This window comes from Trachymyrmex cornetzi, unplaced genomic scaffold (assembly GCF_001594075.2).
Source record: "Trachymyrmex cornetzi isolate Tcor2-1 unplaced genomic scaffold, Tcor1.1 scaffold153, whole genome shotgun sequence".
NCBI classification, from domain to species: Eukaryota; Metazoa; Arthropoda; class Insecta; order Hymenoptera; family Formicidae; genus Trachymyrmex; species Trachymyrmex cornetzi.
The window spans coordinates 122804-146338 of record NW_017296124.1 but is presented as its reverse complement, the minus strand read 5'-3'; the positions used below and the strand labels follow the sequence as shown (position 1 = coordinate 146338).

General features: G+C 34.0%; 1 protein-coding gene across 2 annotated transcripts in view; it reads right to left on the bottom strand.

Annotated features, from left to right (window-relative positions):
* Positions 1-3592: 3592 nt before the first annotated feature.
* Positions 3593-23535, bottom strand: part of mGluR (metabotropic Glutamate Receptor) — a 25137-nt gene continuing 5194 nt past the window's right edge. For both annotated transcript variants that reach the window (XM_018503001.1, XM_018503002.1), the window contains exons 3-9: positions 20651-20996; positions 19334-19826; positions 17251-17366; positions 14529-14800; positions 12158-12542; positions 10875-11346; positions 3593-3994 (exon numbers count right to left, since the gene is read on the bottom strand). In XM_018503001.1, the coding sequence (XP_018358503.1) occupies positions 3849-3994; positions 10875-11346; positions 12158-12542; positions 14529-14800; positions 17251-17366; positions 19334-19826; positions 20651-20996 (2230 nt within the window). In that variant the 3' untranslated portion in view covers positions 3593-3848. The remainder of the gene's footprint in view (positions 3995-10874; positions 11347-12157; positions 12543-14528; positions 14801-17250; positions 17367-19333; positions 19827-20650; positions 20997-23535) is intronic.

Below are 23535 nucleotides of genomic sequence, written 5' to 3'. Positions count from 1 at the left end.
GCAGGTAAATCACACATATTTAATTTACTAATTTACTTTTTTTTTTAAATTGTGAACTAATTCTTCGAACTGGAAAAATTTAAATTTGTAACACTAACCGTTTTGAATTTTCAGAAAATCGTTCTATAACTTTCACCTTTAATTTTTTCCTCTTTTCCAAAATTATATAATTGTGAATAAATCTTGTAAATACTCATTAAGCACAGTCCGTGAATGTGTAATATTTTGTCGTTTAAAATTTAAGGAGAGCCTTTCTTTGGCTACGCCAATATAAATAGTAATCGCAAATTGAATTGATAATTAATTTAATGATAATGATGCTAATAAACACCTTGAAATAGTGATGGGCTTATTTCGTTATCTGAGTAACCGTTATTGAGAAATAACTTTAGTAACCGTTCTCAAATTTATTGAAAACTAACGTTATCGGAAAACTAACATAAACGGTTATTTTCAAATTTTAAATCTTATATATAAGTAAATAAAAATTTAAAAAATGATTTTTTCTCTTTTTTCTTTCAATTATTATATTTTATTTTTTAATCATATTAATATTTTTTAATTGAAATATGGCCGTACAACAGCACAGAATGAAATTTGAGCTATTAATTAATAATTATATTGACATCAATCATTTGTGCATAAATTTATTTGTTTGCACAAATATTTTAAATAATGAAATATTTCAAAATAGATTTCTTAAATGATCTAAATAATGAGAAATAATAAAAAAAATGTGACTATTGACTAGGATATAGGGTATTATAAAAAATAATCATTTATATAACCCTTTAAATAATCGGTAATTGTTATTTATATAACTGGTTATTTTTTGAAGTAACTATAATGGTTATAATCCCGGTAAAAAATTTGTCATGCATAAATATGTATAAATATGTATAAATATACATAAACACGCATAAATATTCATAAACATGTATAATTATATGAAATACGTTCATGCATTCTTTTTTCTTTTATAAAATTACTTTTTAGTGTAATAGAAATAATAATAGTAATGTGAAAACATTAAAAATAATTGAAAAGGTAATTTTCGCACTATTTGTTTTAAAAAAATCAAGTTTGAAGAAATGTAAAAAAATTATTTATGTATAATTATATATAAAACTATGCATAATTATGTATGAGCAATTTTTTTTACTTTTTGTCAAACTTGTTTTTTTCTAAAGCAAACAATGCGAAAATTATCTCCTTAATTAAGTAATTTTTTTACATTTCTTCAAACTTGATTTTTTTTAAAATAAATAGTGCAAAAATTACCTTTTTAATTATTTTTAATATTTTTATATTACTATTATTATTTCTATTACACTAAAAAGTAATTTTACAAAAGGAAGAAGGATGTATAAATATGTATGGACATATTTCGTATATAATTATACATGTTTATATATGAATATTTATGCGTGTTTATGTATGTTTATACATATTTATACATATTTATCCATGAAAAATTTTTTACCAGGACCGTTAATGAAAAATGACTGTTCAGCCCATCCCTATCTTGAAATTCTATAAAAATCACCGTTGACATCGAAATTGTCGAGTTTTGCGCTTATGTCTGCCAATCACCGATCGTTACACCTAATTTCTTAGGAAAGACAATGTAGGACAGCGGCGAACGTTTACTTTTCTTCCAAGAGTCCGGAGGAAATTGAACTCACCGAATTTATATCGGTTTTTAGGGAAGATGGATAACAGGTGAGAATGAATCACACACTCTCCGACACGCCATTTAATAATGTTTTATTCCAGATCCGATCTATTCTCTCTCTTCTCTCGCCGCGCTCGTTACAATAGAAAAGATATTAGTATTTCTTTCTCTCTCTTTTTTTTTTAAATATCGCTTTGACTTCGATGGCCGCGAGAGTCGGGCGATTTAATTGCCGATACAATAGTAACACTCTTCTTCGATTATTCACAAAATTGATCAAACGTTTCAAAAATCCTATGTGAAATAGGAAATCCGATGTAATAGGAAAAAGGGAGAAAAGAGAATAATTACATGTATATAAAAAGAATCTTTCTTTAATTAGTATCGCGGAAAGATACAAGTAATATATTTCCAAAACGAGATGAACATTCGAAGTAATCTTCGCGCGATTTCCGAAACACTCGATCAGTTTTCGTGAGTCGAATCGCTTCAAAATGCGTAAGAAAAGGGGGGGGTAGGAAAGAGGGGGTTGAGAAACAGTCGAGTCGAAAACAATGTATTCCCGATTAATATTCTCGATATTCCGGAATAAGTTAATTGTGCTCGCTTTAAGTACATTTATTTATTGTCCATTGCATACGATTACCTCGTCGGAAGGCGCTCTCAGAAGGATTGAAGGAAAAGGGGCTGCATTGCCTGTTAAACGTCCGATAATAAATAAAGTTAGGAGTTAAACGAACAGTGAAGTTGATGCGAGATCAACGTTTAATCCCAAGCAGAACAACAAATCACAATAACGTCAAAATGACGTTAAAATAAATCAGAAATGATTGAAAAGTGACTTTTAACGATCATTTTGGAGTCATTTAGACATCATTTTGATATCACAATGACTTGTTGTTCTGCTTGGAAACGCTCCTAATCGAAATGATACAAGTCACAAGGTGCTCGACTAGAATTGGTGGGTCACACGGTATACACTTGCTCGATAAATGCACGTACACGTACGTATATGTGTGAGTGTGTGTGTTTGTGTGTGTGTATATATGTGTATATATAATTTATGCACAAGGACAACAGTAACAATAACGACAACAGCGAAACATGATAACGACCGATGATTTCTGCATCTCTGTCTCCTTTTTCTTTTTATTAACGATAGAAATGCTGCGAATGATAACCATGTCGCGAGACGCTCAACGTCCTCGCAGATATAGAACCTCGAATTTCAGTTCGATTATCAATAACAGACTAATTAGAATTAAATCAAGAAATATCCACAGACTTCTGTATATTGTACTAAACTGCCAACAGCAGTCTTTATAATGAAGCTATGCCGTCATATTTAGTATGGGATAAACATTATTTACTGATAGTGAGAGAAAAGTTTTTGTAACTGTAATTACATGTTACTGTAATTGTGGTTATTAGTGTTATAATGTTAGGAATAATAACTACATTGAGAAAAATGTTCTAGTTATCTCGCGATTAGAATGTTTGATAAATTTAACTATAAGTGTCCGATTTATATCTTTCTGATTGCAATCAATACAAAACATTTTTCTAGTGTACAGTTTTATGAATAAATATACATATTTGACAATGAAAACGACTACAAATATTGTAATTATTACTATAAAAATGGTTCCAATTACTATAAATTATAACCATTTTTGTGGTAATAATAACCATTTATTATAGTCATTTTCGATTATAGATATATAGATATATATTTGCTAACGGAAATATACATACAGTAATTATTATATCAGTAATAATCGTAATTATGGCAATGTATAATTATAGTAATAAATATCAAAAATTGTTCTCTCAGTGCAAAAAGTAAAATGTCAACGTATTACCGAGTATGCAACATTAAAGGCATTGTTCAATATTTTTGTTTAAAATAAGCAACGTTATCTTTTATTTATTTACTTGGAATAATTTAGATTAAACTACACACACTTTTACTGTACACTGCACATATTATATCCCACAGTAAATGTGGCTATCAGCTTCACATTTTACCGTGAATTCACCAGCGGTTTAATATACAGAAGTCTGTGGGAATATCAATGTTAGCAATTTGCTAATTCCAATCTCCAGACGCGCACATCCAACGGTGTCACTGTGTGCGTCTCTCTGCGTCTCACATAGCCACAATGAAAATAGTCTACAATTGCGCCACTTGCTCGTTATTGGTCTTGCTGGTGGTGCTGGACGTTAGCGAGATCTCGGTGACCCCCACGGACGTCCGCACCGCCGAGGTCAGGGCGCCCTGCAACGGCACGTTCTCGCTCGCCGACTCGCAGCCCGTGTCTGCAAAATCACAAGTTCCATCAGTCATCCGATCGGGAGGAAGGGTGGAAAAACAGAAAGCGAACGTCTGGCTGAGAATGCCCGGAATGCATTGTCGCGCGCGCTCACCCCTCAGGGAGCGAAGGGGTTCCTTCCACCTCCGTCAACACGTGCCGTCGCGATAAAATAATTGAATTTCTTCGTCGCGTTGGCGTATCGACGTTCCCCGCTGCTGGCGACAAAAATTTTATTACGAATAAAATGATTTTCAGTAATAGACCGATCTTTTCCCGCCCGAAGGGAAGGCCCCGGGGGGGCGTCCGTTACCACGCCACAGCCGTATCGAATTATGACGTCAGAAGCGAGAAGTTAGGTGAATCTTCTTCTTGCAGTCAGTCATCGAGAGGATCGAGACTTCTTCTCGAGAAACACAAAAGTCAATAAAAATCAAAATGATCTCCCTGGTGAAAATTTTTCTCATAATTTTTATACGAATTGGAAAATTTTTCAGAAATACTCAGAAATATTCGGAAAGTTTACATTTTCTCTCAGAATTTTTTACACAAGTGAATTCTGAAATATTCTGAAATATATTTCTCATCCCATAATTTTTAAAAAATATTTTTAAATTTTTTAGATTTTATAACATTTCAACAGAAATCATATAAAAAATCTTAGAAAAAAATCTTACGATATTTTATAATTAATATAATATATGGAAAATTCTGAGAAAAGACGTAGATTTTCTGAGAAATGTTCCAATTCGTATAAAAAAAATGTGAGAAAGTTATAAAATTATAGAGAAATTCTGAAAAATTATATGAAAAATTCTGAGAAAAATTTTCACCAGTGCTTATTTTTATTCTTCACGTCAATAAACAGTCCAATTTTATAACCAAAAAATCATCATTGACTTTCATGACGTCAAAACAAATCATTTTGACATTCTCTTGAATTGGTATATTCCTTGGATTTTTTCTCGTATGCTGTTGACGAGAAAACTCAAAGCTTTTCCGTCCGTACGATAAGCGAATTCTGATCGTCAAATCGATCAAACGAAAACTCCGCTTTTACAACCTTACTTCTACCGACGAAGTCGTTAATTTTTTAACGAAAGCAGCGAAATGCCAGAAGAATTTAAAATTTTTTTGGCATTTCGACGGTTTCGTTAATTTTCGGGAAAAAACGGTTTTGCTGAAGCATCTAAAAGTTTATCGTTAGACGTATATAGATCTGAAAACAATTTTGTTGGATTAAAATATGGTTATGCAGGACGTTCAGGGTGGTCGCTAGAATGTCAAGACTTCTTGCAGCATTGGTTATTACGCTTAAAGATTCTGCATAATTATTTTGATAGTCCAACAAAATTATTTTCAGATCTGTATGTAACTGATACTTCAGCAAAATCGTTTTTTTTTTCCTGTTGGATTATTAACTCTGTTATATCGGATCAGTAGGGCAAAAGTTCCGGCCCGATTTATTATTCAAAATTCAAGCAGCTGCAACTTCGTTAAAACTGAACGAAATTTAAATTTAAAAAAGTTTTAAAGTCAAATCTCTACTTTCGAAAGGTCACTATGTTTTTTGAGTTTCTGTGAGTTTGATAATTTTTACATATAGAAAACTGCGAGTTGGACAAAATAGTAAATTTCTTTCTCATTTTGCGAGCCTGTCGCGTACCCGAAAAGAACTTGCGAAAATTTTCGACTTTCTAAAGTTAAAGTTTTCCCTACAAAATCATTTTAAAAAAGTTCCTAGAATTTTTGGTTACGGAGTTATCGCGGATTAAATAAAAAGAACATTTTGACTCTGATCGCTCATAATTTTGTTAAAAATAATCGTGTAGCAAATATAAAAGAACAGATTCTTAAAGCCAAAACTTCGCTCTATCGAATAGTATAATTACCAATTTGAGTGAAATATTGCATTCTGAGTTTATATATAAACTTTTTTGGACTCGAGCCAGAACTTTTGTACTGAGCCAATAAATTCAAGTAGTAGGTATTGCTGCTGGAAGGATACACTGAGAGAAAAAATGCAATTAATTATTATGATTTAACTATAATTTATAATCGTTTCTGCCAACAACAAATTATATTTCTTTGTATAATTATAAATATAAAAATTATTAAAACATTATAACAATAATTATGGATATGGAGCTTTTAATAATTATTTTACCATGCAGTTATAGTCACAAATACCAAACATTTTTCTCCCAGTGTAGAACTAATGCAGATTGAATTGCGCGCACGGGGCAATAAAAAAACTCTGATGCAGGGTAATAAAAAAAGGGGCGCATATTTTGTCGATAAAACACAGGTCGAGCGCGATCAGCGGGAAGCTAATTTATCTCGACAAAATAAAAAAAAAAAAAGAGGAAGGGAGGAAGAAGAAAAATTCGCATGACTTCTCTTTTTCTCGCTTCTGACGTCGCAGTTTAGTACGGCTATACGACGGAAAGAAACGGCGAGCTTTAAAATTCACTTTAAAGGAAAACGACCGATATTACGTAACGTAATCGCTGTTCCCCGTTGATGCAGCCGCGCTCGGTGCGGGAGAGATTTCTAAAATTTCCCTCGGATAATCCGCCTATAAATTTGCAAAAGGACAAAGGACCGTAGAACTGACGGTGCTGTGCGTATTAAGTTAATAATTTAGCGCCGCTTAGGCCGAATCATCTGGGGTACCATTAACGCGCGCGCGCGAATTTTCCCTGTAATCCGCCTCGTGATTGCGTATAGCCGGCCGGTGCGGCGCGATGGTTAATCATGGCAGCAATAACGATTTCCAAGCGGAAAATTAACGTTATCAATCGATATCCCGAAAAGAGCGCATATAAGGGAACGAGACGCGGCCGTTAAAAGCGAGGCGCTTCTCCCGCGCGGGTGGTCGCTCGCGTTATAAATAAAGCGTTTAATAAACTAAAAGCTTTTCGGATCCGCGCGGATTGGCCCAGATTTTCCGGCCGGGCCGGGACGTTACAACGGCCGGCGTTATTCTATCGGATATCAAGCCGTCGCCGTCTCTTCCCTCGTGTATATCGATTACTTTCTTTTCGTCGCGAGTCGCGCGGACGGCGGCGGGCGCGGAGGCGATTTGCCGACGGCGCGGATCGGATGTCATATCGGATTTTTCGATACAACGGCGAATTCAGTCGCCGGATTTACGCTGCGAGTCCCTTTTAAAGCTCGTCCTGGAAAGGGGCTGGGGAAGCGGGTAAACCCTTTGCCGGCGTTTACGTTATTATTTATTCCGTGTCACGCTCGCGTCACGCACGACCTGACATTCGATTTCGCAGGCAAAACTCATTCAAACTTATTTAAATTTGAATTAGAAGGCTCATTTAAATTAACCTTTTTGTTCTTTGTAACCTTATCTTTATAATCATCATTATAATCCCGTCGTTATTTTGTTGTAAACAATATAATGAGAGGAAAATAGACCGATAGCTGATAAAAAATACAAATAAGAGAAAGAATCCTATACTTGGTCCAAGCGGATTTTGGTCCTTGATAAAAATTTATTTGAAAATTTACATATATGAATATCATTCAAACTCACATCACGCGCGACATGACATTCGATTTCGCAGGCAAAACCTATTTAAATTCGAATTAGAAAGCTCATTTAAATCAGGGTTGGTAAAGACCAATGTCTTTTTTTAAGAATAAAACATAATGTGTTTCTTCTTAAATATGTTTCAAGGGAATCCTAAAGCGGAGCTCGAACTCCGACGAAGTCACTAAAGGTCGCTATTTTAGCAGCGCGTCAACATGTCTTTATATACTACCACATCAATATCTTACGCATCTATGATGCACGCAGTCGCACGTTCGTGTCAATTTTCGTATAACAAATTCGTTGCGATAAAGCGACCGGTAAAAAAATTTTTCATGCATATGTATAAATATGTATAAACATACATAAATACGCATAAATATTCATAAACATGTACGATTATATATAAAATATGTCCATACATGTTCATACATCCTTCTTTCTTTTGTGTAAAATTATTTTTTAGTGTAATAGAAATAATAATAATATGAAAATATTAAAAATAATTAAAAAGGTAATTTTTGCACTATTTGTTTTAGAAAAAATCAAGTTTGAAGAAATGTAAAAAAATTACTTATGTATAATTATATATAAAATTATGCATAATTATGTGTGAGCAATTTTTTTTACATTTTTCCAAACTTGTTTTTTTCTAAAACAAACAATTAGTACTTTTTATGTTTCTACATTACTGTTATTATTTCTATTACACTAAAAAGTAATTTTACAAAGGAAAGAAGGATGTATGAACATGTATGAACATATTTCATATACAATATAATTATACATGTTTATGAATATTTATGCGTATTTATGTATGTTTATACATATTTATACATATTCATACATGATAAATTTTTTTACCAAGGTCTAAATTTAATTCTAAGAACTCGACATTATTTGTTCGTGCAAATTATTTGTTTGTGGATTACTATTTCGTAAGTACAGGTAGTAAAACTTTCGTATCAAGCAAATATTGTCACGACTTGACAGCTTGAAACGCCATGTTACACTAAGAAATGGTAAAAAATATATCAATTTCGAAATTTTTGGTCGTTCTCGGTATAAACTCCACTTCACAAACTCATATTAATGCATATACTTTAATCCTGAAAAAGGATTTTCGAATCTGTGAAAAAGAAAAAAAGTATTTGTTATATAAAAATTGTATGATTTAGTTGGTAATACAGACGGGTTTAGAGAGAGGATCCCTTTAAACAATATTATAAAAAAAAACATATTTAAAAAATATTAAAAACATCAACTAAGCATGTTTTAGACCGTTTAAAATATATTTAAAATATGTTTTTTACCAACCCTGATTTAAATTAACCCTTTTCTTCTTTGTAATCTTAGCTTTATTAATCATCATTATAATTTCGTCGTTACTCTTTTGTAAACAATAATGAGAGAGAAATAGACCAATATATAAGTAAAAAATAAAAATAAGAGAAAGAATCCTGTATTTGGTCGAAGCTGATTTTGGTATTTGATAAAAATTTATTTGAAAATTTACATATGAATATTATTCACGTCATGCGTGAGATGACATTCGATTTCGCAGACAAAACTCATTCAAACTCTAATTAGAAGGCTCGTTTAAATTAACCCTCTTTTTTTTGTAACTTTATCTTTATAATCATTATTATAATTTCGTCGTTAATCTTGTGAAAAAAATGATTTGATAAGTGAATAACGAACATACGTAAAGAGTGGTTTTGTTGAAGTATCTAAAACTTTAGGTAGATACAGATCTAAAAATAATTTTGTCGAACTATCAAAATAATTATGTAGGAAACTCAAACTCAAACATGATAAGCAAGTCTACAAAAAGTTTCGACATTTCAGCAAACAACTTGAGCGTCCTGCATAAATATTTTGACAGTCTAATAAAATTGTTTTCAGATCTGTATCTAGCTAAATTTTTAGATACTTCAGCAAAACTGTTCTTTTCATGTACAAATAAGAGAAGAAGTTTTATACCAAAGTCCGCAAAGTCAAAACAGATTCTGATGCTTAATAACAATTTATTTGAAAATTTACATATGAATAGCACTAAAATCCTCTTCGATCGAATATAGAACTATAGAATAGGATTCTTTTCTAAATATCTTTTAACAAAGATATCAATTCTGCCAATTCTTTCAAAATATCCATCTTTACTAAATAAATAATATAATTGTCACATTATTTGTGCATTATCGAATATAGCGAAAAAATGAGGATTAATTATGTCAAATGTTCTGCTAGGTAAAAGAAATTTTTTCCATGCAACGCATACCACAATTTTGCTCAAAAAAAAAACAAAGTTAAGTTAGTCAGATCACGTAGTTTGGTATCGCGAAACGAGCTCGTAATCACTAGACAAAAAGAACGGTTTTATTGAAATCTACATCTAAAATTCATTAAAAAATTTAGCTGGATGCGGATCTGAAAATAATTTTGTTTGCATCATCAAAATAATTACATAGAACGTTTAAACTGGTTGCTAGAATATTAAAACTTTTTGCAATGTCATTAACGTTAAACTTTAATCGGTATTCGTGGATCCAATCGACCTGGACATTTTCTTCAATTATATATACATATATATATATGTACGTTATGAGAAATTATTTATAACAAATGTTTTTCACATAATTTTACGTTACATACTTATTCCTTAAATTTTGACTTTTAAAATGAAAAAGAATCGTCGAATTATGTTAACCCTAAGCGAAGATACATTGATTTAAAATACATTAAACCTACAAATATCAATTAAAGAAATTTCGGAGCAAATTAGGATTAAGCATTCTACGTAATTATTTTAATGGTCGAACAAATTATTTTCAAATCTGCGTCTAATTAAATTTTAGATAGTCCCGTAGCAAAACTATTCTTTCCGTGTAAAGATTTTCCAATAAGAAATTGAACACCATTCTAAATATAGCGAGCCAAATATTTTATATAAGAATGAGATAAATATCCACGATATTCTATCTTATGCATTTATCTCATCCTACATTAATCACATCCTAAATATGGCGGATCAATAAAAAATCTAGCATCAATTTATCCAAACGGTGTCCAATTTCTTGATATTCATAATCGGTTCTTATATTTAAGACCGTTTTAAGTACAATTTGGTCGTACTGAATCCTTTTACTTAGATATCGGGTGTCAGTATCAAAGAAAAAGAAAAAATCTTAAGTATAATTGTACAATCTTATGATTTCATAAACCAATCACAGAGAGCTGTGTTAATATCTTAAAACAATTAATTAAGACAGTCTTAAAATAAAAACAGACTATGAATACTAGTCGTAGTTATCAGCAACGAGTGCAGTGAAACTCTCACATTTCGTCATGGAGGATGCGCCGGCGCTGCTGCTCTGCTTCTTGAACGTGCTGCCTATGCAGACCTTGCCACGTATATTCTTGTCTGGCTGGAAGACGATAATGTAGACCTTTGGCGAGTAGAGGCAGACCAGAGTGACGGACGCACTCAGGCTGATCGCCACGCAGAGGGTCGTGATCTGAGTCTCATGGGCGTTCCCAGTGCCGAAGTAGATCGGCACGAAGGCGAGCCAGATGATGCACGTGGTGTACATGGTGAAGCCGATGAACTTGCTCTCGTTGAAGTTCTCCGGGATCTTACGCGTCTTCACCGCGTACACGGTCGAGATGAGGATCAGCAGGGCGTTGTACAGCTGAGAGAACAGGAAGCTCATGTCCTGGATGTTGCACTTGAGGATCACCTGACGGCGATCCGGGTACGAGTGTCTGGTACCCGGCGGTTCGATGATCATCCAGACCAGCGTGAGCACCACCTCGGGAATCGAAATGGAACCGGCTGTCTCTCTCTCTCTCTCTTTTTCTTTCTCTCTGTCTCGATAAAATGAAACGCGCAAAAACAGAGCAAAATACCTATTTCGAACCTGATTTAAAAATATTTCTACACTATTAAATTCGTTATGTCAAATTATATCCAATTTGAGCTATTTTTGATTATCCTATAAATCGTCACTACCCAGAACAACAAATCATTATGATATCAAAATGACTCCAAAATGATCATTAAAAATCATTTTTCAATCATTTCCGATTCATTTTAATGTCATTTTGACGTTATTGTGACTTGTTGTTCTGCTTGGAATACTTTCACTCATATATTGTTAATTTAAATAAACAATGGAGTTAAACAGTTTAACTCGAGAAGTATATTAAACTTGACTCTTTAATTTTTTTGTTTATAAGAGTATACGTTAATATAAACCCTGTTTACTTTCAAATTAAATTCAATCACAGAAGTGACTAGCTGTGGTTGTTTTTTTAACTACATGTTTTGTATTAAAATTCCTCAATTATATTTAATTATATAAAATATAATTATATAAAAAAATAAGATAAAAAATCTTTAAAAATACTTTCAAGAGAGTTTAAATTTTTATGGTTCATGGTGCCCCCCGATTTCTTCTTCCTTAGATATTTTAAAAGGTTATATCTTTCTCATTCAAGATTACTGAAAATCAAATAGAATATACATACCCTCGACGACGAGGATGATTGCGTTGAAACAATTAGTGTCTAGTTCGAAATAGGAACTTCATTTTCCTGCAATCAGGATCGGAATTCACCTACCTGAAAGGCGATTAGCGCGGCCGCGATGCAGACCTGCGACGTGGGACTGATGTACCGCGGCCTGACGGCAGACCTCGAGGCCGAGTCGAAGATCCTGGCTATTCGGTTGGTCTTGGTGAGTAGGGCGCCGTACACGGCACTGAAGCTCACACCGACCCCGAAGCGCTGGAGGACGCAGGTAGCCGTGGTCGGCGTGGCGAGAAGCACGAAGGTGTTCAAGTAACACACCAGGACGCCCGCCAGCAGGATCACGGTGAGTTCTCGTCCGGAGGCGCGGACCACCGGAGTGTCGCGGTGATGGAAGAGCAAGCACGCCACCGCCAGAGTCGCCACGATTCCTAGGCAAGATATTACCGCAGGTACGATGGCGAAGACGCTGCTCCACCTGATGAAAGTGCAAGTGAACGCGCATGTATTTTTTAACATAATGAAAAAATCATGCAAAAGTTACAGGTTCTTCTATATTGCATTTAAGAGTAATATAAAAAGAGTACAGCTGTAATTTAGAACCTGGAATAATAAGAAACAGATACGTTTTAAAAAAATAATTAAAATAAAATAAACAAATTTTCATTTTCATTTTCAAACTATGAAATTGTATCGTTACATATTTGACTTTATTGAACTGTTTTATATATGTAACATTTTTATTTTTATATGGAACATATACATTTTCAATACCAATTTTTGCAGAGTCTATGTACACCAGGGTCCCTATTCTGTAACTGTTTTACACGCCTATCGACATTTGTCGGTGTCGTTGCGCAGCTTTTTCACTATATAAAATACCTGCGCAACGACACCGACAACTATCGGTTTTTTACCATATAAAATATTTGTGCGATTGTCGTTATGAGCACATAACGAGTTACAGAATTCCACTACTGGGCCCCTATTCTGTAACTGTTTTACACGCCTAGCGACATTTGTCGGTGTCGTTGCGCAGCTTTTTTACTATATAAAATATCTGCACAACGACACCGACAACTATCGGTAGGCGTGTAAAGACAGTTACAGAATAGGGCCCCTGATCATCTTTTAATTAATTTATTGTTTTTAATTGTATTTAATTAGTTTCTGTCAGCAGCTAATTTCAATTTGAAAAACATGCTACACAAATTGTAGTAATCAATAATTCTCTTTCAATCTATCACCAAACGTTAAACTGTCAGACAGCAATTTTAGTTTAAATTAAATTTAGAAGCGCAAATTATAATGAATGCGATAAATAATATTTCCCAGAATATTTTGGAGAAAAATAATTTTAAACTTTAACAGAAACAAAATAAATAGCGGGTACACAATGAACAATAAATACAATTCTCTTTTAAAACTTTTACCACGTCATCACACATGAATTGAATTTGAATTCATCTAATTTGGACATTTTCCAAAATTCTAAAAATTTTACAGAACTCTTTTACACACACATTAAATGAATCTATTTATTAAATATACAAAAAATTAAAATTCTTAAACAATAAAATAAAATTTTTTTTGTCCTGAAAGTGACCATAAACCATATTGCCGTAGAAAATCCTGAAACTAAATTTATCTCACAGTATATTTAGTTTCTTTTTTATCCTGAATTTCGCGATTGTTTCTATTAATTCTAGAATTAACAACATACCATATTTACATAGTGATTCTTATAAGTAACGTTGCGTCTTATATTTATATAATTATAGTATTTATGACACTCATGGAATCATTTCATCTTTGTTGTTTATCAGATATTAAACAAAGATAAACAATGCTCTATATTCATAAGAGTAAAACAAAAGTCTGCAATATTTGATCTAAAAATCATATTATATTGAAAAGAATTACTAAGCGCTTCTTCTTGGATAATAGATTAATTAGGTGATAACGGTCGAAATAGCCAGTAAAAACGTAATAGAAAAGCAGCCAATAGGAAGACGCGATTGACGGCATTCTCTCAAATAAAAAAAAATGCGCTACTCTTATATTAATATAGAGCTTTAAAACCCGCCAATATTGGAACACGCTCTAACCCAAGGAACACATAAAAGTCAACAAAAAATCAGAATGATTTTATTTTAATTCTTGACGTCAACAGTCAAATTTTGCAACTAAAGTCATCGTTTTGATTTTCAAGATGTCAAAATAAAGTCATTTTGACTTTCTTTTGGCTTAAGGTGTATCCCAAGCAGAATAACAAGTCACGATAACGTCAAAATGACATTAACACGAATCGAAAATGATTGAAAAATGACTTTTAATGATCATTTTGGAGTCATTTTGACGTCGTTTTGATATTATAATGACTTGTCGCTTTGCTTGGGGTATTTCTTGGGAAGCGAGCGAGCGAAGCGAAATTTCGGGGAAGAGACGCGTGTGCTGGTGGTACCTGATATGATTAATTGGTAGCTGATAGCACCCCCGTTTGTCGGGATGCGGCCAGAAACCCGGGCCGCAGTCCATGCAGGTGTGCTCGTCGTAGACATACTCGTACGCCTCGCATTGGTCGCACACCCAGCAACAAGTGTCACCCTGTTGCTTCTTTATCATACCTGGCTCGCAGGGTAGCGAACACGCGGAGATCGGTATGTCCTTCGTCCCCCGCGCCCACACCATCTCCTCCGTACGAATGTCCAGGGAGTTGTACCATTTGCCCACCACCTGTCGACCAGAGATTTGGCACGTGGTTGACCCGCCAGCTGAACTCCAGCACGCGCAAGCGTCTCGTTTCGCGATTTGGAAGCTGGTCAAATTTTCCGTCGGGTGCCGGTTTATCGTGCGCGAAAGAGAGAGAGAGAGAGAGAGAGAGAGAGAGAGAGAGAGAGAGAGCAAGATAGAAAGAGAGAGAGAGAAGCGTTATTTGTTACTCGTTCTGGGACAAAATCTCCTCAAGTGCGAAGCCACGATACAGCAAACAGAAAAAATAATATAGTAGTACATTGAAGAGTAAAAATATCTTAAGGAAGATAAAAAATATAAAAATAAGAAAAAACCATGTAAAACAAATAATTAAATTGAAGCTGTAAGTGCGTCTGCAAGTATAAATGTGCAGAAAGGGCGTGAAACCGCAAGCTGGAAAAAGCAATTCAAGCAAGATTGTTAATGGCATGCAGCGCAACTGTTCCAGGAGTAAATGCAGAATGAGAGAGAGAGAGAGAGAGAGAGAGAGAGAGAGACTAAGAGAGAGCGAATGTAGTCAAGCAGAACAACAAGTCATGATAACGTCAAAATGACGTTAAAATGAATCATAACTGATGGAAAATGACTTTTAGTGATCGTTTTTAAGCCATTTTGACGTTATTTTGATGTCATCGTGACTTGTGTTCTGCTTGGAAAAGCAGATCAAAGAGTCATCGTGACATCGAATGACGTCAAAATGGCTACAAATTGATTATTAAAAGTGACTTTTTGGCCAGTCGTTTTAATGTCATTTTGACTTTATAGTGACCTGTTGTTCAGAGCTTGAATAGACTCTCTCTCACACTCTCTCTTTTTTTTCCTCTCCAGTTTGGAAGAGGAATAATTCTAAAATTTCTTCCATATTTTATCTGTATTTTTAGAGAAAGAATTTAAAGTTCCTTCTGCATTTTATCCACCTTTACGTGACTTTCTTTTAAATTACATTTCAACATGGTTTTTTTGTTGTTGAATTTACAAATTAAACAACGAAAATTGATAAGTAATTTGTATTTCAAACGTTCTCTATAATCGCTATTTATATTCCATTAATCGCTGATTCAGTCCATTTAATTTTAATTAAACTTTTAACGTCAATTCTATTGCTCCATTAACTTCTAATTTTCCCGTTCTCTATAAACACCGTTATATTTTTCTTGACTTGAGAGTTTCATTCTACCTCGATTACCCCGGGCAAAAGCGGTTTGCCGGAAGCTTGCTAGCTCTCGAATGTACAGCCGTCGGGCAACTTTAATTACTCGTTAAAAAGACAGAGCCGCCGTTCTTTGCGCATTCGCTTCGTTCGATTCCGCGTCGCGTCACATCGATCGTCCCGGCTTTACACGGCGTATTAACGGCGCGACGTTGCACAAAATGGCATTAAAAAAAATACCGTTTCGGTAAACAAATAGCCGTAGTTTCCCGATTTAACAACTACGATTACGCTGATGGAAACACTAACGCGACGTTTGTAGGTATTGGGAATTTTATTTCGACTGTTGTTATAAAGTCGAAAAATATCGGAGCAGCATTTCTGGTATTGATTTTACGATTTTGAGATTAAAGCTCTAAAATGAAACTGAACCCAAACAGAACGACAAGTCATTATAATATCAAAATTATATCAAAATGATTCCAAAATATCATTTACGATTCAGTTTAACGTCATTTTAACATCATTTTCACGTTACTATGACTTGTTGTCTTCTTAGGAACACTTTCTTCTCATTTTATCTAAATCCGAGAGAATCAGTTTCGTAGGAATATATATTTTCAAAAACATTCAAGTAATTGTAATATTTGGGCATGAATTTTGTTCAAATTATGAAAATTAAATTTAGAAAATAAACAGAAAAATATTAGTATTATATTCTTGATATTAATTTTACAACTTACAAGCAAATATTAATTAAAATAAAGCTAAACACTATTCCTATTTTGCTCAAACCTAAATCGTTAGAACACATCTTCGGGGAATTCGAATAATTGTAATGTTCGGAAACGAATATTGTTCAAATTAATTACCAGAATTAAATTTGTGAAATAAATAGATAAATATTAGTGCTTTATTCTTGATATTGATTATATACAACTTCCAGGCTAAAGATCAATTAAAATAAAACTGAACTTTGTTGTTCACTGAATCGTTTGAACATATTTTCAGAGGATTCGATCGAAGTTCGAGCACTTTTCAAATAGTTCGACCATCGGAAAATATCAAGCGCTACTTCATAGTTCATCCGTGCATTAGCAGCAAATGACGACGAAAACTAAAGTTTACGAAAGTGAGGGGGTGAGGGCAGGAGGTAGAGTTTTCTGAAGAGTTCCAATTGAATTTATCGCTCTCGGCGGCTGGACAGTTCGTTCAATTATGCATCGGCGAGGATATAATAGCGCGTTACAGTGATTAGGGTGCTCGGAATAAACCTGCTTACCCGATAATGATAGCCGTTCGCGCCATTGTTGTTCGTCCCTTTACGGAAATTGAGGATTTCATATCGCGCCAGACCGTCTCCGTGCTCGTCGAATTTCACCTCGCTACCAGCGGCGTCTGCAAAATAACGTCCAATGACTGCAGATTTCCGTTATAACTCAAGTAGAACAACAAGTCATTATGATATCAAAATGATGTCAAAATGACTTCAAAATGATCATTAAAAGTCATTTTTCAATCATTTCCAATTTATTTTGACGTTATCGTGACCAATTGTTCTGCTTGGTAGCCATGAATCTCGAGCCGAGATTGTTTAGTTGAATTAATGATTCGATTTTTATAGCAACAGCTCTCTCGCACAGTAATACAAAAATTTAACCCTCAATTAGTTACTCACGATAATTTTCCTGTTCTTTCCTATATAGGGTAAACTCGGGTATGATGGCCATAGTTTTTTAAAATGCAAAAAACATACATTTATTCTTGTTACTTTCTAACAATATTTGGGATATTAGTTTCACTGAAGCTTAAAGTAACAAATATTATCGAAATTAAAGAGAAAATACTTAACACAACTTTAATTTTATCAAAATATTACAAAGTATGCATTGGCCATCTTATCTGATTTTTAGGGAAAAGATGGCCATGTGTGTGATACTAAGGAAGTATAAGTAAATAATGAAAATAAAAGTATTAATTATAGGTCACATTGCAATTTACGTACCTTTATTGTGTATGTAATGTTGATTATAGCAGCTTAACTGTAATTTATTAGACATTATAACAGTTTTTAGCAGACACGTGCAAAACTTTGCAGATAGTCGAAAGAAAAAATGTTAGATAATATTTATAACATTGTTATTTTGAACAGTGTATTCATATATGAACTACTGTAAATATTGATTATCTTTAAGAATGACTATAAAAATGCACTATTTATCAATTATTGGAGAAATTATGGCCTATGGCCATCTTTTCCGTATGTCCATAATACCCTAGTTTACCCTACACAATATAGGTCGAGTTGCATTAATTTTCAGCACATTTAGAAGTATATACCATATACGCAAATTATTAATTACATGGAAAGAATAGTTTTGTTGAAGTATCTAAAACTTTTGCTGGGTATACAGCCTTAACCAAAAATATTAAGAACTTATATTTTGTTCATTTATCTGGAATTTTCTTTTACCATTAATTGTCACCTATTAATTACTAGTATTATATACACATTTAAAGGGTTCTTGAGACAAAGGATAATTTACAAACGACACAAATCAATTTTTGAGCTAAAACTTTAAATAATAAAGCTTTAAATAGTTAATAAAATGTCTAATATTTTGGGCCAAAGCTGTATGCAGATCTGAAAATAATTTGGTGGAATTATTAAAATGTAGAACACTCAAACTACAGAATATCAAAACTTTTGCAGTATTGCTCATGCTTGTGCGTCCTACATAACTATTTTGATGGTTCAACAAAATTATTTTCAGACCTGTATCCATCTAAATTTTTAAATATTTCAACAAAGTCGTTCTTTCCATGTACATATACTTTAACATCTTTAGATAGTATTTGTAAAGTTGTGTATTAAAAAGAAAGAGACCATTATTTAGCCAGTGCTCCTAGTATTTCAAAGAAAGAAATGCGTAGAAAGAAGGACTCATCGTGTGTACTAAGGGTTGATAATATCCCGAAACAGAAAACGAAGAAATACGCCACGTGCGCGTACAGGAAAAGCTATGTGACGTAGCTCTCAATTATATCGATTTGACAGCATTCTATTTTTGAAAGATTCTCATTTTTTACGAAGCAGGATTCATGACAGGATTTAATTCGCTTAGATCGATCGCTTCGCCGATTATCCCATCCAACGCCATTTCAACGAGCATTTCTTTAGCATTCCCTCGTCTTCCGCCCTTCCTTTCCCGTCAGTTCTTTAGCACCTTTAGAAAAGGGATAAGATCGAAAGGGAAGGGTGAGGAAAAAAACGGTACAAAAGAGAGGCGAACAAACGGCGCGTCGCGCCGTCACGATTGTTCCCATTTCACGCGGGAGGACGCACGCCCCGTCATCGGACTCACCTATAAAGGACACGTTCAGCAGATAATTTTTATAGAACGCGCCACGGTCGTAGTTGGCCATTGACGAGCACAGGCCCTCGTCGCGCCCGCAGAGATCATGGCGTAGCTTACTGAGCGCCAGGGCGAACGCGTAGACCGCGTCGACGACGAATTGCACCTTGGACTCCTGCTCGTAGCCACTCGCCGTGCTGAGCCTGAGTCCAGAAGGGCAGATGAGATAACTCTGATTGCCGGTACCAGTCTTCCATCCAACCTGCGAACCGAAACGCTCGTAGGTCGCCGCATTCCTCCGAAGGGTGCAGCCGAACACCTCCTCCCAGTACTCGCCGAACCAAGGATTCCGCCGGTTGTTCTCGGGAGTGAGCGACTCCATATAGCTGTCGAAGCCGGGAATGTTCTCCGATTGCAGCTCGACAGTGATGGCACCTTCGGCCTCTTCTTCGAGACCCTCTACCAGTTTACCCTGCCGGCCCCAGCCGTCACTGGCCAGCCACTGAGATGTTTAATTGCTATTTGAGGAATTTTAAGGCGCAGAGGTTCGGGAGCATATCACGAAACCCCGTTTTATTTCAGCGCAATGGAAACAATGACGAAATGAAATAAAGGCGAAAAACGCGAGTTTTCATAGAAATCTCTCTTTCAGATAGAAAAACCGCGAGAGATAAGCTTTAAAATAATCTTGATATGCTTCAAAAAATAACTTGCTGGCAATATGGAGACTGTATAAGAACTTTTAATATTAATTTGATGCCGATTATTTGAACAAAGTCGACTTTTTGCAATTGAAATTATCCGAGCGATAACACTTTAGTTTTCAATTATCATTTTCAAAGCCTTACATTGTCTTAAATAGTGTTACGTAATATAAGTGAACGTTGAAGGTTTCATAAGATAAAAATAGGATTCAAATTTGTCAAGAAAGAGAGAGAGAGACAAAAAAGTGAAGAATCTGTTATTGAAGGTTGAGTCACAGTTTAATTAAACATGCTACGTATAGAAAAAATAATATGTCACAGATAAAATAATATGAACGCCTGGAAAATACATTCTTTATTTTCATTACTCCTTGTATTAATGAAAAGTTGGCCTATCATTTACTTTCAATATATTATTTCCGTTTATAATATTTAAAAATATGTAGACACAATGAAGTATACAAATGAAGCAGTGTTAAGAACTTTCGATTTGATCTGACATTTTGAAACGTTTGGAAAAATGATAAATATTATCGTCAATAATAAGGAGAACAGATATCAGGGCTGGTTCCATGTTGTCAGCAAGAACCCTGCAATAATTACCAGCTCCCTGGCCACCGACCTGAAACGTCTGGCTGAGGTTCGATCGTCTCGCGGCCTCGAGGATACCACGGGCATCCTCCGCCCGGGTGAACAGGACGATCGCGCGGGCATTTGGCTTCTTGCTCAGGCGCTGGATAATATCATCAAACACCTTGTCGTTGGCGGCGCTGGGTACCTTCAGTGCGGCTGCGATGCAAACGTTACGCTCGGTAGCTTCACGCGTGAACACTTCTATCCCGTACTCTCCGTAGCTGCCCTCGGAGTATACCGTGGAGACGTACGACCAGTTGGCGCTCTTCACTACGTCGACCAGGGCGATCGACTGGAAGGTGTCCGGCGGTACCGTCCTTGCGAAGTAATCGAACCTGAAGATGATCGGATGAGCAGGACGCTGGAAACTTGACTCGACTTGAGATTCAAAGTTGATAGTTTTGTTGAAGTATATAATGAGGGGAGGGGATTTATTTAGGTTTTATTTATTATATGTATATGATAATTATTTATTATAATTATGAACATCTAATTATATAATAATTATACACGGAGAGAATTTTTTCTTAGAATTTACCCTGAAAATATGACCGTGGGACAACATTGTATTTCGAAGAATTTTAATATAAATCTCTCTCATTCATTAATAAAACTACAATAAAGTATAAAATAAGTTTGATCAATTTTACTGAAGTGCATGGTAGTGAAATCTTTAAAATATTGTATTGTACCACAATCACCATATTTTCAGGGTAAATTTTAAAAGAAAATTCTCTACGTGTAATAACATATAATAATTAATATATAATAATAATAATTAGTTACTACATTATTATGATTGTTATTATATATTATATAATTACATTTAGGGATGCACCGGATATCCGAAAAGTATTCGGTATCCGGTATTATCCGGCACTTTTTTACTATCCGACTGGATAGCCGGATGATATCATTAGTATCTGGGAATATATCCGGTTAAATTTGATATCATTAAATTGTTGATTTTTTCTATACAAATGTTCTAGAAATAAGTATATATATTTATGATGCTGTAATATGTTATACATTGTTGCAAAATTACAATTTTTTTCTCTATAGGTTTTTTTTTAGAAGACACTTTCTCCGAATCCGGTCGGATATCCGTAAAATGTCCGACTCGAAGAAATCACCTTCTCCCGGAAATCCGAGCGGATACCGGATATCCGATGATATTCTGTCCGTGGTACAAATCAGTGGTACAAAAGCAATTACAATTTTTACTGAGCATTTGTTGAGTTATCGCAATTTTTTGGAAAAAATTGTATATATTAAAGTTATATCTTATTCGCATATGCATTAAAATATGATATCATTATTATTTATTGTTATAGTTTGTCGAAACATGTTTTCGCACGAAATTTTGCGGCAAGGGTTTTGGGTAAAAGCCTCTACAAATCTTCCAAATGTGCCAAGATAACTGCTTCAAAGTAAATATTCGTGTTTCTCGAAGGTTTATCTTTATGATTGATCAGATATTTTCAATCGGATTTACGTCTGCGGAAGAAAAGCCAATCCATCTGTCGATGTCATTTTCACGTTTGTGAAAATCTCGTGAAAAGCATGTATTGTGGAAAGTATGATGATAAGCTATAATCAATAATAATAATAATGATTGGACGTCATATTAAATAAATGCATTTTATATAATGTATTGTATCTTGGATATAATATGTATTTTCAAAACATAATTTTAATTTTTAAAATATTAAATTTTTTTTTAAAAATTACTGTCGATAATCTGCAACTAATATATAATTTTTATATATATCTATAAAATAATACATATAAAAATATATTAATTTTTTAATTATGTACATATATTATTTATATATTATGCATATGTATGCATATAATATATTTTTTCTACTACAAGAAAAGAAATTTTAAGATTACAATTTATTATAGAAAAAGCCACAATTTAATATTGTTAAATGTGAGAATAGGAACCTACTATAATCAATGGATTATTAACAATTCATCCCTCATTCATTTGGGAGATTAATGGTTACTAATGGAAATTAATATCTTCTAGGTACTATGCAGCCTTGAATTACATTTAAACGGTCGTTTCTAGCAGATACGTACTCATCAAAGTCACTCATAACGAGTGTTTGAACAGTAATCGGAAGTCTTCTAATGACAATTACACGCGAGGTCGACAAACGATGTCAAACTAACAAGTCTGACGGGAATGTCGGAATGCTCAAATTAATCACAATTGAGGCCTTATATCGGGCGAATCAATAATATTGCCTGAGTCAATAATTGGTTAAACTTAAATTTATAAAAAAGAGATTATGAATTTTGCATGAAAAAAATCAATATTTACTTGGAATCTGTAAATTGCGAAGAATAATAGATTGATTGATTACTCAAATATACGGAATTGTGGAGCAGAGATTCGTGAAATATATCTCGAATAAATTCGATAACGAGCCATCGGAATACTTTATAATTAAATGCGCTTTTAATTAGAATTTAAAGAATCCACAACTGTTAAATTGGTGCAAAATTTGTTTCATGATTCCTCTCTTTGTCATTTTGCCATCTTTTATTAAATTCCTCAAATAAGGTCACTTTTTTGGATGTTCAAAAAAATAGAAAAAAAAGTTACTTCCAACGAGGAAAAAGTCCTTCTATACATGACCTCTCTAAATTTACTTTTTAAAATTATAATTTTCCAATCTTACTCGATAAACACGAAGAGTCAACTTTTGTAGCAATAAATTAATATTACAAAATTTAATAATTATTCTTAATGCACAAACGCTTTGCCCTTCCATTCTATCTGTAGTTTTAAGGCCATGGCACACAAAAAACTTAAGGTAGCAAGACGTAAGCAGTAAGGAAATCAACATGTTGAATTGGCTA